The 16,383-nt window shown below is 34.0% G+C and overlaps 1 protein-coding gene across 4 annotated transcripts in view; it reads right to left on the bottom strand.

Annotated features, from left to right (window-relative positions):
- The window catches only part of LOC115882703, a 43,701-nt gene that overhangs the window by 3,362 nt on the left and 23,956 nt on the right, over positions 1-16,383 (bottom strand). For all 4 annotated transcript variants that reach the window (XM_030900923.1, XM_030900920.1, XM_030900922.1 and 1 more), the window contains 5 exons: positions 13,354-13,490; positions 8,761-8,869; positions 5,938-6,108; positions 2,416-2,591; positions 1,063-1,395 (listed from right to left, as the gene is read on the bottom strand). In XM_030900923.1, coding sequence (XP_030756783.1) covers positions 1,063-1,395; positions 2,416-2,591; positions 5,938-6,108; positions 8,761-8,869; positions 13,354-13,490 — 926 coding nt within the window. The remainder of the gene's footprint in view (positions 1-1,062; positions 1,396-2,415; positions 2,592-5,937; positions 6,109-8,760; positions 8,870-13,353; positions 13,491-16,383) is intronic.

The raw sequence follows: 16,383 nt of genomic DNA on the forward strand, positions 1-16,383 counted from the left end.
GCAACGTTATCAGACATCTGGCGTAAATTCGTTTTTTTTTGGTTATGTATAATTTTTTTGTTTCATTATTTCATCATTATAAAAAGTGCTGTGCGGTATTTTCCCTATAGAAGAAATTTTCTGTGCAAAATTAAGGTAAACTAGGCACTCGCAAGAATGTAATAGTGGTTGTTTTTCATTTTTGCAATATTATGAAGTCATAGCAAAAGTTAAGCGTACAAGAAAAAATGATATTAAGGAACCTAGTGACTATGAATTTATTAAACGTTTTGATATGCTTGAAGTAGCGGGTTTGAAAAAGCGAATAACTCTCGTTGAAGAAAATTCGGGCATACTTTATTTTGTCCACGATGAAGAACTTTATTAAAAAACCTTGTACCAATAAGTAATCTTATGTTTATAAATGTTTTTTTATTGCTTTGTACGCTTTAAAATGTTTACTATATTTTCCTTTTTAATATTTAGAAGGTTATGTCGTTATTTTCTATAATTTTTTAATAAATATATCAAAGAAGTAAATTGTAATTTTAGGATATGTGGATCAGCTTGAATACTGAGGAGATCCAATATTCTTAAAATTTTTATTTATTCTAACTTTCATCAACGTTCTTTCTCATCACATTTGCCCTGTGCAATAGAATAACTTTTACTGGTAACCTTTAGTAAATGTTACTTTCACTATAGTGAATGTTAGAAATTACTAGGAAAAGTCGACATCTCTCTTTAAAATGCCACATTCGCTGGTCCAATGCGTAATTGCTAGCATTTCCTAGTGCATGTTAACTATCACTGAATTTCCGACTTTTACTGTAACATACACAAATCTAATTATGCTGTCTTCCATTCGCGAATTTCAAGTTCCAGAGCTTTACGCCCTGGGCTACTCGAGAACGGTTCTGAAAGGAGCTGTGCGCGATAGCCTGGTGTGAACTTTATGACTCAATTGAATGGAGTGAGAGTATCGCGTTCTTGAACAGTTCAGAGCTGAACAACTGCGTGAATAGAGGACAGCTATAGTATAGAGATTTACACGAAAGCAAGATTTAAGTTAAGATCGCTCACCTGATCCCAGTTGCCGTCGATAGCAAACGTAGCGCCGTCTGGATATACTCTTTGGTTGCTGCTGCTACTCCTGCGACGTTGTTTGTCCAAAGGCGGCGACTTGATTGGTCTGAAGTACAAGTGGGCCTGGCCCCACATATCCTCCGTAGGCGCGGCGTCGACACCGTTGCCGTTGTCCTGGTTGCAGGGTACGACGTGAGAGGGCAGAGGGGGTCCTTTCACCGGTCTACCGAAGGCACGACTGTAGGGTTGCGGCCCCGTGGGAACGTAGGGGGACTCTGGTTTGGGTGGGGGATCGACGGGACGAATGTATTTCGCAAAAGCGCTAGGTTCCTGCAAGTAGGACAAAAAATATTACATTACATAATTTTTTTAATTAAATTATTTATAACATTAATTTTTTAAACTCATTAGTTGATTACAGTTGTTTGGTTGGACCTACTAGAAGATTAATATCAACTATATTTGATATCAATTAAACTTTTAGTCACGTAATTGACGGCGCGTTTTTTAAATTCATTGTTACCAACCATGGACATATTCAGCGTCGTGCTGACTAACTGGAATCTAAATTTCCCGCTGGGGATTCAGGTGGTAGCTCTGCTGTAAAAAATGCAAAGTTGCCACATTTATTTATTTATTTCCTGACATTGTCATTCGTTTTGACACTTTAGTTTTGTATTACGAGTTTTTGGTTTAAATAAATTTGTGATACTTTTAGCTTAAAAATGTTTACTAGCAGACCTTGCTGTCGAACTTTGTTCTTTTTAGAACCTCTTTTAGTGCGAAGTGTACAAGATAGCTTAATAGCCGTAAAAAACGTATTTTGAACGGGAAGGCGGTAGTAATGACCCTGTATATATGATAACTGTTTATATATTTATAATTATTTCTTTTCCCTAAAATATTTTTATTAAAAGAAAATATGTCAAAGTGGGCAACAATGTGGTGGTCAAACTTAATCACGCGACTAAAATTTTATTTGATATGAACTATAGATTTAAAGAACATATGGCTCAGATATGGTAAAGTAGATAAATCTTGCGTTGCTCAACATAGTTTTGATAAAGATCATTGTATAGAGACATTCATACATAGTCTAAAATTAATAAAACAAGAATATGAACGGAGATAAACGTTCAATTGGAAAAAAAGAATGTATATACAATGTATTGTATAAAAAGACTGCGCGCATTTATAGTCAGTTCATCGAAAAGTTAGCAGTGAGATTTTATGTTGAAAAAGTTTAAAGATGGACATTGTTCTCGTACAGAATAATGCGGAACGTTTGAGAGTTGAACCTGTGCAGCCAAGCACTGGAAAAATTACTTGAATACTATAAGCGTTACTTACCTTTTCAACATTGAGCTTCTCAGCGTTAGTAGTTTTCGAAGCGGTGTCTTGGGCCTTATTCCAGTTTTCAGAGGAAACAAACCTTAGTTTTTCCAAATAGGAGAAAGAGTTCCTTACTTTGGTACCATTGGTCGATATAAATTCAAACCATTGGTTTCCGTGAGGAAACGCATTTCCTAAAACAAAACCAAAAAATAACCATGAATATCAAATTTAAATATATTTAATTTTCTATTTTCAGCATATAATATAATATATATTAATATTAGAAGGGTATCAGTTCATTTAGAGTGAATATTACATGACGAATAAAAACGTCGTCAGAGTGGGCATATCCACGAATAAAAACGTCGAGTAGCCCTCAAGTCATTCATTTATACAACTGACATAAAAACTTAACCCTAGCACTGACATCGTTAAGGATAAGGTTAGGACTAATACTCGGACTAAGAGCCAACCACAAATTAAACATTACAGAGGTTTGGCTGATAAAATTAACATCTGTTGCAATTTTCAAGAACACTATGACGCCATTTTTTACACAAAATTCAATTTTTAATACTTTCTAAACAATTGTTTACAACCTGTTAGTATGGCTTAACCACAGATTAACACATGTAGAAAAGTGATAATTCTTGGTTTTTTTATTTCTTATTGGTTTTAAATGTGTAATGACATTAAAAGTTCATTTACATGTCACAGAGTATAATTTACTTGTATCTTCATACCTGTATCCTTTGCAAAGTGAAACAGAACGCCCATTTAAAAATAATTTCATATTGAAATGCTTTAAACCGTCAATTTTTTTAAAGTCATGAATCACTATTGTCACAAGGTTACAACAGGCAATTGACCTTATCAATAACAATAATAAAACATTTTTTCGAGTAAATCCACACAAAATGTCTGTAAGTACTAAATCTTATTCTACTAATACACTTGTATTACTGGAAACGCGACTCATATTTTCTGTATACGACAAAAAGTCTGTGCGATACACTAATTAATTTGCTTATCTTTTACTAAATTGATATTTATTGTGTGATAAAAAGTTTAGAAAAAATAATAGATATCTAAGAGTAATGTGATGGAATCCAATATTTTTATCAATTAGTTATTATAAACAAAAGAATTGTTACACAATAAATTTAAATAAGAATATGTATTGTTAAATAAATTTTAAGTAATTTATTTTCAACTTTCAAGTTTTTAACTCCTTTAAAAAAAATTTAAGGAAAATAGTGTGGAAGCTTTGAATAAAAAGATTAAGGAAGAAGCATATCAAAAATCTTAGATCGACTGCGAAGGGACTCTAAAATGGCCGACTTAAATTCCGGTTCTTATTTTATTTAAAAAGTGTAAAACTATGATGTAGGTTAGACGTGGGGTAGACTCAATAATTTGTTGTTTTATTTTACGTTGTGAATAAATGTTGGTAGTTATTAAAATTGTTATAAAAATATACAATTCTAATAAAAATAGATAAGTTATAATAATTATTTATTAACACAAACATCCGATACGCTACTGAAGTAGGTAAGTCAAATTGACGTATCTAAATGCTTTGACATCTAATCTTTGACAAGTAGTAAATAAAAGCAAAAATGCAAGAAAAATATATAATTTTAAGGGTTAATTTAAGTGAATTTCATAAATGATCGGTTTACTACACGCATATATATTATAAGTCACTTACGAGGGTGGTCTGAAAAGTTTCCGACCTAACAAAGATACAAGACATTTTTTCTGAATATTCTTTTTATTTTTCAATATAGTCCCCTTGTAACTCTACACACTTTTCCCAGCGACGTTCCCATCTCTGTAACCTGTCTAAATAGTACTCGGCGTTTTTCTCTGCAAAATAGTGGTTCACGAAGGTGATTGCCTCTTCATTTGACGAAAATCTCTGTCCTCCGAGCGCAATTTTTAAATGAGAAAACAAAAAGAAGTTGCTAGGGGCTAGATCTGGTGAGTAAGGCGGATGGTCAAGCAGTTCAAACTGTAATTCGTGGATTTTCGCCATGGCAACCGCTGAGGTGAGACGGTGCGTTATCTTGGTGAAACAGGATTTTCTTTTTCTGTAAATGTGGCCGTTTTCCGTAAGTTCTGCTCTTAGCTTGTCAAGTAATGATGCATAGTATGCTCCTGTGATGGCTTTTCCTGTTTGAAGATAATCAATTAAAATAACTCAATGACTATCCCAAAAAACAGTCGCCATCACTTTCCCAGCCGAAATAACAGTTTTTGCTTTTTTTGGAGCCGGTTCTCCCTTTGCCGTCCACTGTTTGGACTGTATTTTTGTTTCTGGTGTCTTTTTGTTTCCAAGTTTCATCTACAGTAATTAATCGACGCCAAACCTCGGATTTATTGCGCCTAAACTGCGCCAACATAGTGTTGGAAATGTTCATACGAACACGTTTTTGGTCTAAGGCTGAAAACATAGTGGCGCGACGAGGAGAGCGGCGAGCAAGCAGCGCGATATCGAGCCTCGAGGTGCTAATACATAGTAGAGCGGCGAGCAGATCGCTTTACTATGTTCACGCGTACTTGTCTTCACAGGTTTGTTTTGGACGCGACGTCGTGCAGCTTGCTCGCTGCTCTCCTCGTCGCACCACTATGTTTTGCGCCTAACGTGAGCAAACGCGGCACCCAACGCGCGAACAGCTTTCTCATGCCTAAATCTTGATTTAATATGTGACAAACACGTTCTTTTGATATGTTCATAACCTCTGCTATCTCTCTCACTTTAATTGGGCGGACGTCTAGCACCATTTATATATTTTGGACGTCCCGAACGTTCATCGTCTCCCAAGCTCTTACGGCCACGTTTAAATTCAGCCGCCCAAAATTTCACTGTGGTAAATGATGGTGCAGAGTCCCCATACACAGAATCCAACTCATGTTTAATTTGTAGGCGTATTGTCTTTCAAACCCAGATATTTAATGACAGCTCGATACTCGATTTTGTCCATTTTCACAAAAATACTGACATCAACTCACTCAAACGACTGTTACATAACAACTGCGCATCCAAAATGGTTGAAACTTTGATGAATAACTGTCTACATATGAACAATGAAAATTCACTAGCTTTTATCTACGAGTGCTGCCATCTTCACGTTGAGGTCGGAAACTTTTTATTCCATTATTTAACTCGATTTTGACCGAGATCTACCGCACGCTACACAACCAACTATTTTACAGTGTTTTTCGATAAATCGCAATAGCGTCACTGCTAGATTGACTACCTTTAAACAACTATCAGTAGTAGAATAAATAATAAATAACATAAAATAAGGTCAGTAAAAACTGACAATTCCACAAAATTTCAAATCAAATTCAAATGTGTCAAATGAATCGTCAAACAGAACTGTCAAGGATTCCCACCCTGGGTCCATAGTTAGTTTTATACTCCTTCCTTAACCTTTTTATTGAAAGTTAATATGGGAACATAACAAAAAAAATCGTTTAACTTAGACTAAAAAAACTTTATTGACTAAAAAAAAACGTTGTAATACTAACCCTGATATTCCCGAACGGCGTCGTACTCCATACCGCCGATTATGTGTCCAAACGGCCTGTCGCCTCTGATTGATCCAAGCCCGGTCAGCTGCAGATTAGCTTTTCTCATAAAATTAAATGAGTTAGGCATTGGAAGATCTTGTTCGTGCTTGTCTTTAGGCTTCTGACAAACTGCGGATTCAAAAACAATACAAAATTAGTAACAATAATATAGCGAAAGTACGATTCACGAAAGATGACGATTGCAAAAGAATCGATTTTTTGGATCGATCTTACTTGTAGAAAACGAGTTTAGATCGATCCTACTTGCAGAGAGCGCCACCGACATATTAATAGAGAAGAGTAATAACTTTTCGTCCGTACCTGTATAAAACTATTGAGTAAAAGAATATACATTTACGACTTTTTTTACGAAAAATAGATCTCTTGGTAAAAATCGCTACGAATAATGGTTCTCAAGATATTTGGAATCGAAGTTATCAATACCTGTCATTATTAACATAAAAATTAAACATGTTGACTAAATAGTTAATAGACTAAAATTATAAATTTAAAATGTTTTTGTGTCAAAAGTTCAAGTGAAACTATTTTTTCGTAGAAAAATGGATGATTAATTTAAAAAAATTAAAATTTCCCAAATTTATTATTTCAGTCAAATAACTATCTACTCAACGTGTGTTTATTTTTTGTCAATTATTAAACAAAAGTTATTAAAAAAAATTAAAAAAAAGTTATTACTCTTCTAAACAGTTAAAACATATCGACGGTTGAAAGGAGAAATGGCTAATACGGACACTTTTGTGGAAATTGAGTTATCGAAATCAGCGAATTTTTCTGCGTCGATCTACTTAGGTTTCATCCTAATAATCCTATGGTTTGGCGCATTAAACATTTTAAATTTTGAATAAATTATGAGAAACATAATGCCTTAAGCGACAGAGTTTCAAAATAAAACAGACAAACAGGTCTTATAAAGTCACGAAAGTGGCGTATTAGCAGTTTCTTCTTTCAACCGTCGATATGTAGGTGGCGCCCCCTATAAATAGGAGTCATACTGACATCAAAATCAAATTTCTCATGTCAAAAAACTCCCACACACCAATTTTCATCCAAATATTGACGTTACTTCAGAAATTATTTCGAAAAAATAGAAATAAAAATGAAACTTCTACACCCTGTATCTCCGAAACTAAGTATTATTTTAGGACATACATTTATACGAACTTTATTACTTATTTTTATCTGCAGAATATACTGCCAAAGTTTCCAGAATATAGTTCGGACCACCCTGTAGATCCGTTACAACACCGGTATCAGGTCTAAGGAGAGACCAAGCTAAAGAGGTGGAGAAAATGGAGACTGATCATCCAGCCTCAACTTCAAGGGTACCTTAGCCGAAGATAAGCTCCTTGACTGTAAAAGACACGGAGGGCTAAACGCCAACTGCGGAAGAGTGTATACCTACGTAGGAGGTATCCTGTATACCTACGTAGATGTCCACTCCTCGGAGGATGGACCGCTGTTGTCAGAGGAGGATGGGAAATACCTTGTCCCACCTAAAACAAACATGGGGAAAATACCCATGTATGATGAGTTATAACTCAAGAAAGTCGGACACAATAGATCTTGTATTATGTCTTGCACTACAACAATTACCGCCTGAATGAAACAGATACCTGCATAGTTGGTTAACACCGATAATAAAATCCCACAAAAAAGATTGTCTATCTTCGTCTAATCCAGTGACAGAACCATCCCCAGTCCTACGACATGCGACAATGAATTAGAAAGTTATCTCAGTCTAATACATTGAAATATTGGTTCGACATGTGAATATATTCTAATTCAATCGTCATCTTTCAGACTAATTTGATACATAGTCAGGTGTAACTTGATTTTCATGAGTCCGTTATCCGTTGATACGATGGTCTCCGCTCTGATTGGTCATAGCGTTTGGCGCCACTTTTCATCCCTAAATTTTTTACTCCACCTCGTCAACGGAGAAAGATCGTACGATAACGGACGTTTTGGCACTTTTTTGACAAATTTAATCTAACCTTAATAAAAATATAATAGTACAAGAGCTAGCACCATCGGGAAAACGAGAATTTTAAGAAAACTGGTTCTTTAATTTGTTCTTTGCTATGCTTTCCTGACCAAAGTGCGAGCCGTCTGGCTGCCGGTAGACTACTGCGGTTCACTATCACATCTATACAGGATATCCCATTTTCGTGTGTTTTATGAGATTTTTCATTTATGAGTAGAGATACAATGATGCGATTTTCACTTTACTTAGCTAATTTTTTATGAAACTAAATCTGCTACACATAGGTTGGTCCTAGCCTCCTTCCTTAATTCCTGAATACAATGCAAATTTGTGATGCGCATTAGTGAACAGATGTTGAATACAGATATGATGCGCAGTAGTGAACGCAACATCTACCGGCAGCCAGACGGCCCGCACTCTGTTCAGGAGAGCAAAGCAGAAGATATATAAGATATTTTAAAGATCCAGCTTTCTTAAAATTCTTTCTCGAAACCGTTGCTAGCTCTTAGACTATAAGCAAAACGGTGAAATCGTAATGGAAATGAAAATATAAAATGACACCAATCACAAGCAAATCGTATGATCGTATATCCGATGAACGGAGGCATGAAAATGCAATAATTTAAAAACTGCGTTATTTTCTAACCAATCGAAGTCTTTAAACAACGGATGGGGTCGGACAACGAATGCATGAAAATCAAGCTTAAAACTGCCATAAAATAGAAAATTCACTGTTTAAGTCACAGTGACATTTATATTATTAAAGAAAAACTTACTTGTGCACATATGCCGACTAGGAGACCAAACTTTGGAAACCGGCGATCCTATTTCTAGGAAATTTCTTACGCTGCCATTTTCTTTGGGGGAAGTAGTAAATTGATTTTCCTAAACAAAACAACAATGTAAAATAAACCCGCCAAATTATGTACCAAAAAATTGCACAGTTTTGCTTGTCTGCGTTAATTTATAATAAAAAAAAACATGAAAAATAATAGAACAACATTTCACTAGTAGATAGATAATTATACAGGATGGGTCTTAAATAAATGCAAATATTTGCAGAGCGGGTAGATCTCGATAAAAGAACTATACAGGGTGTCACTGAAATGGTGTAAAAAAATCAGGGTGTGATAGTACTCCTAAAAATAGTAAAAAAAGTTCCTACAGGTATAGGGCGGAAAATGCATATTAGGGGAGTTAGGGGCACTGAAAGGGTGAATTTAAAAAACGGTTGTTTTGAAATTGTAGGCTTAAAAAACGAGATAAAATTTCGAAAAAAAATGCTTTGTCATAAATTTTGACCCTAAATCAAATGGTGATACTGAAAAATTATTTGGAAAAGCGGAAAGGGTAGTTTTTGCAATGGTAGGGGGTTGTTTCGTGAATAACTTCTTAGAGGTTATTATTTTTGCAACGTGGGTTCATTTTTTGAAAACTACATACTTTTTCCTACAAAAAAGGTACTCTTGTTGCACATCGCCCAGAGCGATGGTTTTCGAGAAAACTGAAGGCAAAGAGTTAGCTCTGATGGGTTGGTATCAACATAAACTTATGAAAGTTATGGTGGTTCAAAAGTAACCAAGTTGTTATCAAATAATTAATTGAACAATCAAAATTTTATGATTTTTAAAATATCTTATTGCTTTAAAAAACGAAATAATCCACTAGATTTCTACTTCTGGGGCCACTTTGAAAGCTTTGGTTTACTCAGTGCGGATTAATACTGAAGAGCAACTACGGCAACGCATTATTGACTGTTCCAATCAAATTCGGATAAACACCAAGAATATCCCACAGGGTACGCAGATCTTGGAGAAGAAGAGCAGATGTCTGCATTGAAATGAATGGTGGTCACTTTAAACATTTACTATGAATGAATTAAGGAATGCATTATTTTAATAAGGAATTTTGGTAATTGGTTTATTTCGTTTTTAAAGCAATAAGATGTTTTAGAAATCATGAAATTTTGATTTTCCAATTAATTATTTAATAACTACTTGGTTACTTTTGAACCGCCATAACTTTCATAAGTTTATAAACAAAATTATTAGTTTATTTTTTTTTTTTTATAGTTTTTTAACCCATCAGAGCAAACTCTTTGCCTTCAATTTTCTTGAAAACCATCACTCTGGGCGATGTGCAACAAGAGTACCTTTTGTGTAGAAAAAAGTATGTAGTTTTCAAAAAATGAACCCACGTTGCAAAAAAAATAACCTCTAAGAAGTTATTCACGAAACATCCCCCTACCCTTGCAAAAACTACCCTTTCCGCTTTTCCAAATAATTTTTCAGTATCACCATTTGATTTAGGGTCAAAATTTATGGCAAAGCATTTTTTTTCGAAATTTTATCTCGTTTTTTAAGTCTACAATTTCAAAACAACCGTTTTTTAAATTCACCCTTTCAGTGCCCCTAACTCCCTTAATTTGCATTTCCGCCCTATACTTATAGGAACTTTTTTTACAATTTTTAGAAGTACTATCACCCCCCGATTTTTTTTACACCATTTCAATCTCACCCTGTATTTTCTGTCTACCATTTTTCAAACAGTTGTCCAAAATATTTGAGTTATTTTACTTCGAAAATTAAAAAAAATCCTTAAATTTCGAGAACCAATGAAATTTTTCTGTATTTAATTTAATAATACTTTTTAATATACTGCCTATGTTGCCATATTTTCTAGACAATATTGTTTTCTGAACTGAAAGAAAGAAATTGAAGCCAAATTTTTGAGATGGAGCTAAAGAAAATCCACATTAAGTCGGTCCTTTTCGTTCAACAGCTTTGAACTACGCAAGCGTGAGAAGTGCTTCTCGATTAGTTGATTTATTTCATACTAACCAATAGAAGTAGTTTCTATCTACCACGTAAATCAATTTAGCGTCCGACTATTCGCGCCTTTACTTATAAATTTAATCTCTGACATATTTAAACAAAAACAAGAAACGGATAGATATGATGAATATCTAAAATAACAGGATGAAATAATGCCATTACTATTAAAAAAATAATATATTATACGTTATTAATATTTAGAGTTTAAAATAGTGCGCGAGCAGGTGACAGCGTTCAGCGATGAAGTAGACGAATCAGATCGTTTTATTTGGTGCGTGCGCACGAAAATCCTGTTGAACGAAAAGGATAGACTTATGCAAGACTGGTATTCCTATTTCTTTTCTTTGGCTTCACTTTCCACTCATTGTGTAAATGCGGTACTAACAATATATTCGTATACTGATATACTTTTTATCTAGCCTTTTAATTCAATGACATTCATTCGTTATGACCAATTCCAAGATGATAAAAATAAAAAACTTTAAAACCAGCAACCACTTATTTATCGGAAAATGGGAAAAACAGAAAAAAAATATTTCTAAAAATTGTAATTTTTAATAGGTTTGTTCCAACCCCAAGTTTTAGAACGGTTCTGGAACCGTTCTGAAATCATTGAAACTAGTCTTATCCGCATGTGTTAACTCGGCACTGTTTTTGAACGATTCTAGATTGATAATTGGTTGGAACAGTTTCGGAACCGTTTTTAATCTGTCTTGTCAAAACACCGGTTAAAATAACCTCACTTTTGTTTGATGTAAGATGTAAACAAAACAAACCTTAATAATATTCTTCACAGATATTCTTATTAATTGTATAGCACAGTGGAAACTGTAAAAAGTGGTAAATTACTACCTACATTAATAAATAATGGACACAAACCACAATTTTGGTAAGTTTCACTTGGTTTACTATTCGTTTTTATTTGTTGAAAAGTGTGAACTGTAAAATGTTAACCCTAAAACCCATTAAACTCCAAACAAATCCACAAAACAAAACAAGCAAACGCCCCGGCCCAAATGTCAATCAGCTGATAAAATTTACTAACTGCGCATGTCAGTACAAACAGTTCCTACTTACTGGCAAGTATCGAAATTACGGTTCCGAAACCGTTTTAATAACGATCAGAAAATTGGTTGGAACGCAAAGAGAATCGTTCGAGAACGATCCCCATCAAGGTTGGAACGCTTTTAGCCCTATGCGCATGAACGGAACCGTTCCTCAGCGGGCTTGGAACAAACCTAATGTTTTTTTTTCAAAAAAAAAAACAATACTACAAATAACCCCTTACATAGTAACAATCAAACTGAAGCAAAAGACTGGATATAAAGAGGAAAAAAGTGTATCAACAAAATTGGCTAGACTGCAACAACGCTTCAATATGGCTGACCGACTTCCGCTTTACCAAAGAATTTTTTTTGTTAAATCATAAACTAAGACACTCCTAATAATTTCCTAGTTTAGTGTGTTAGGTTTAGTGAAAAATTGTTCCATAATTTTTCATTCTCTAGCCTGGTAAAGATCGCAAACTGATCAAATAACAATTTTCGAAGCCTCTTGATTATCGCGCAATACAGCTGAGAGAGATATGGCAACACAAAATAGCGTTGATTGATTTTGATGATTAAGCCAACATTTTTAAAAAATTAGTCAACCTAGTTTTCTGATTTTGTCAATCAAAAGAGCATCTATATTTATAATTTTTCTTTATTTTTATAAAAAAAATAGCTATTAAATATATAAGAAGTTTTAATTAGTGTCTAAAAAAGAGTACAATTTAACCCAATAAAGAGTTATCTCCATTTTTATAAAAAAAATACAGCATTTCAACTGATAAAATAACGTTCCGAAACTGTCAATTTACCGCACGGCGTCTTTTCCAATGCTGCCGCAATTCCGCTAATAGCGCTGACGTTATTTTGACATTTACGTTTGTCGAACTTCGAGTTATGGCAACACAAAATAGCGTTGATTGATTTTGACGATTATGCCAACATTTCTAAAAAAAATTAGTTTTAACCTAGGTTTCTAAAGAAAATAGCTATTAAATATATCAGGAGTTTTAATTAGTGTCTAAAAAAGAGTACAATTTAGCCCAAAAAAGAGTTATCACAACTTTTATAAAAAATACAGCATCTAAACTGATAAAATAACGTTCCGAAACTGTCAATTTACCGCACGGCGTCTTCTCCACCTAAATACGTCCAACGCTTATTATGACAGTTTAACTGTCATAGTTGTCAAAATAACGCGTCCGTTAATACCGCATATTTCTTATCCGTTGCCATACCTCTCCATTAAGCGCAACAAAAGTACAAAAAGACAAGAGTGTTAAAAATACCAACTTGTTATAAAAGAACAAAAATAGAAAAAAATCTAAAACAGACAAATACCACAACCTATTCAATACCACCCGGCCAATTTATATTGAAACTTGAAATTCAATTTTTTTTTGTAACAAATCGGATTCTGAGCCGATTTATTAAATCGACCGGCAGGTACTGGATATTCTGTGCCAACACCATATAGTATATTTACCTCAGAAATCAACTGATTGTAGATATTTTCCACGTCGTCCCCAAAAAAGCACTCGAAGTCGGGAACGCTCTTCCGCGTCGGGTGGGAGTCCTCACCGAAGCGGATAGGCTCTTCTCTGACAACTGTCGAATAACGATCTAATCGAAAAGTGCGGCTATTTAATACGGAGCAACTCGAGCAATAAGGAGGTGATGATAGTATCTACTACCTCACCTAGACCCGAACTGATATGCAGATTGAAGGGTTCGAGAATTTATAAGGTCGGAGTGGGGGTAAAAATTATGCTAGTGGCTAGGGATGTCGTATACAGGGTGTTTGTATAGCTGTAGCCAGTGGCGGTTCCTTAGTCAGAAGGGGTTTCAATTTTTGGGATTGACTATCAGAATGAAACATTTAATTTAAAAAAATATTTAATAAAAATGCAGCTACGTACAGGGTGTCTCGATATTCCGTGGACATAGAACTACTACCTATTTTTGTAATTAAAATAAGTTCATAGTACCCAATTTACCATTACTGGGTGCGTCTCAAAAGTGGCTCACCCCCTATAACTTTTTTATTTTTTCAGATACAAAAACGAGATTTGGTATGTTAGTATATGACATAAATTAGGATTGATTGACGTATTCAATTGTTTTTGGCCACTTCCGGTTTCGCCGGAAATGACTACAACTTTTGATTTTTAAATGGCACCCTCGGTATTTTTTTACTTTATTCGATAGAAAATGACGCTCTGAATAGAATGACATATCATATGTCAATTTTTTTTATGACAATGAGAATTGGGGTGCCTATGTTTTGTAAGAGCTTTAAGCCGGGACCCCATTAGCCAACACCCGACGTGATGCCACGCTATCCCACGTGTTGCGACGTGCGAATGGGTGTACACATTTGGTAACACGTGTTAACACGCCTGAAATTTTTATTAGTAATAGGGTGTCCGTTATTTACAAAGTTGATCATTTCTCTAACGCCCCCTAAATTTTTAGTTTTTTTTTCTAAAAAAATAACAGACCATTGTAAGCTCTTAATATTCACAATAAACCTTGCCCCAAAGACGATTGATTTCCCATTTAAATTACATAGGAATTTGCCACTTTTTGCATATCATTTTTTTCTCTCGATCTTGATAATCACATATCCTGTACAATCACATATTCTCATACAGAATTGAACGCTCTACAAATAAGGTCTCTTACAATTTTTCGGTAAACATACTCCTTCAAAAGTTATTCACGATTAAAGTTAACCAGTCAGTAAATTCCTAAATTTTTCAACTTTTTTGTCAAAATTATGATTATTTTGAAAAATTTAATCTATTATTTGAAAAAAAAAAATTTCATGATATCATGATAAACAATTTTGAATCATGGAAAACAATTGAATGCATAACAGGTAGTTAATTCTAATACTTATTATATTATCAGGCAGAAAATGGTTGAATCTTTAAAAGTGAATAATGACGAAGAGTTCGATATTTCTAAACGCTTCATTTTTAATCAGGATGTAATAGATTCAATTTTTCAAAAATAATCATAATTTTGTCAAAAAAGTTGCAGAATTTAGGAATTTACCGAGCGGTTAAACTTTAACCGTGAATAACTTTTGAATGAGTAGGTTTATCGAAAAATTGTAAGATACCTTTTTTGTAGAGCGTTCAATTCTGTACATATGTGATTGTCATGATTACGAGAGAACAAGAGCGAGAGAAAAAAAAATATTTGCAAAAAGTGGCAAATTCCCATGTAATTTAAATAGAAAACGAATCGTCTTTGGGGCAAGGTTTATTGTGAATATTAAGAGTTTACAACGGTCTGTTATTTTATTTAGACAATAAACTAAAAATTTAAAAGGCGTCGTGAGAGATGTTAACCCCCCCCCCCAACCATTCTACATCTACAAATATGCCCATTTTAAACTAACTTCCTTACTACAGCAAACTCTCGATTATACGATCGCTTGATTATCTGTGCGTATCCGAGATGAGTTACACCGCTATTGTTGGCTCCAACCAAACCAAACCACCCATTTTTGTAGGGGTTTCTAATTGCAACAGGCGCTATAAAATTTAAAGATATATTTGTAAGAAGTCAATATCAGGTTATATTGGTCGCAACCGTAAACAAATTTATTGCATTCAGGTAATATAAAGATGTCAATGGAATGAATGGTTTATTACAGGTAATGAAAAATTGCCTATATCAATTATCGATGTGGCGGATTCATTTAACCAAAAAAGCCATTACTGTTATTACAGGTAATCAATACAGATGGACAGTGGCAGCTTAGTTTTTTCTAAAAAAAATATTTGTATCTTATAAAAAATTATGTGATTTGACAACCGCGCAATATGCAGCTGGCAGGCAACCAACGAACACGTAATCAATTGGCGCCATTTCCGAATAGGCTAGTAAACCAATTTCTTTGGTATTCATTATTTTTCTTAACGATTAATTTAAATTAAAAAAAAAATAATTTAATAACTAACATACTGTTTTGTTATTTCCTAAAAGACTTGGTCAAAAAGAGGTACATGCCATCTTGTTCGTATATGAGATATAATGATATAATGTTATATTTTCTATGCTTTGGAAGGTAAATAAAAAACACCTTTAGGCTTATTATTCAAGATGATCAAGTGAATAAAAATCGATAATTTTAATTAAATTTAGTAACTGTTAAGGTTTGGCGGATCATTTGAAAGTTACATTTATTATATCAATACGTCATTGATATATTTTTTTTAATACATATTTTCATAAAATATTATGGTTTTTTCTTTGGTTCTTTACTGGTCCTACTTTTCTGAATTGACACTGAGCCGCCTCTGCAGACGGACTCCTAACAGATATTTATTGTCGCTTCTGGTTGTCAAAATTATTATTATTAATAAAATTTAACATAGAATTGTATAAATTTCCCCCCAATAAAGAAATACAACAGCAATTCATACTTTTGTTAATTTTGTTGGATGAAAAGTATATGATACCTATACAGGTGCACCTCATTCGTCTCGGTCGATTATACGAA

This window comes from Sitophilus oryzae, unplaced genomic scaffold, assembly GCF_002938485.1.
Source record: "Sitophilus oryzae breed Bouriz unplaced genomic scaffold, Soryzae_2.0 scaffold_179_pilon_pilon, whole genome shotgun sequence".
NCBI classification, from domain to species: Eukaryota; Metazoa; Arthropoda; class Insecta; order Coleoptera; family Curculionidae; genus Sitophilus; species Sitophilus oryzae.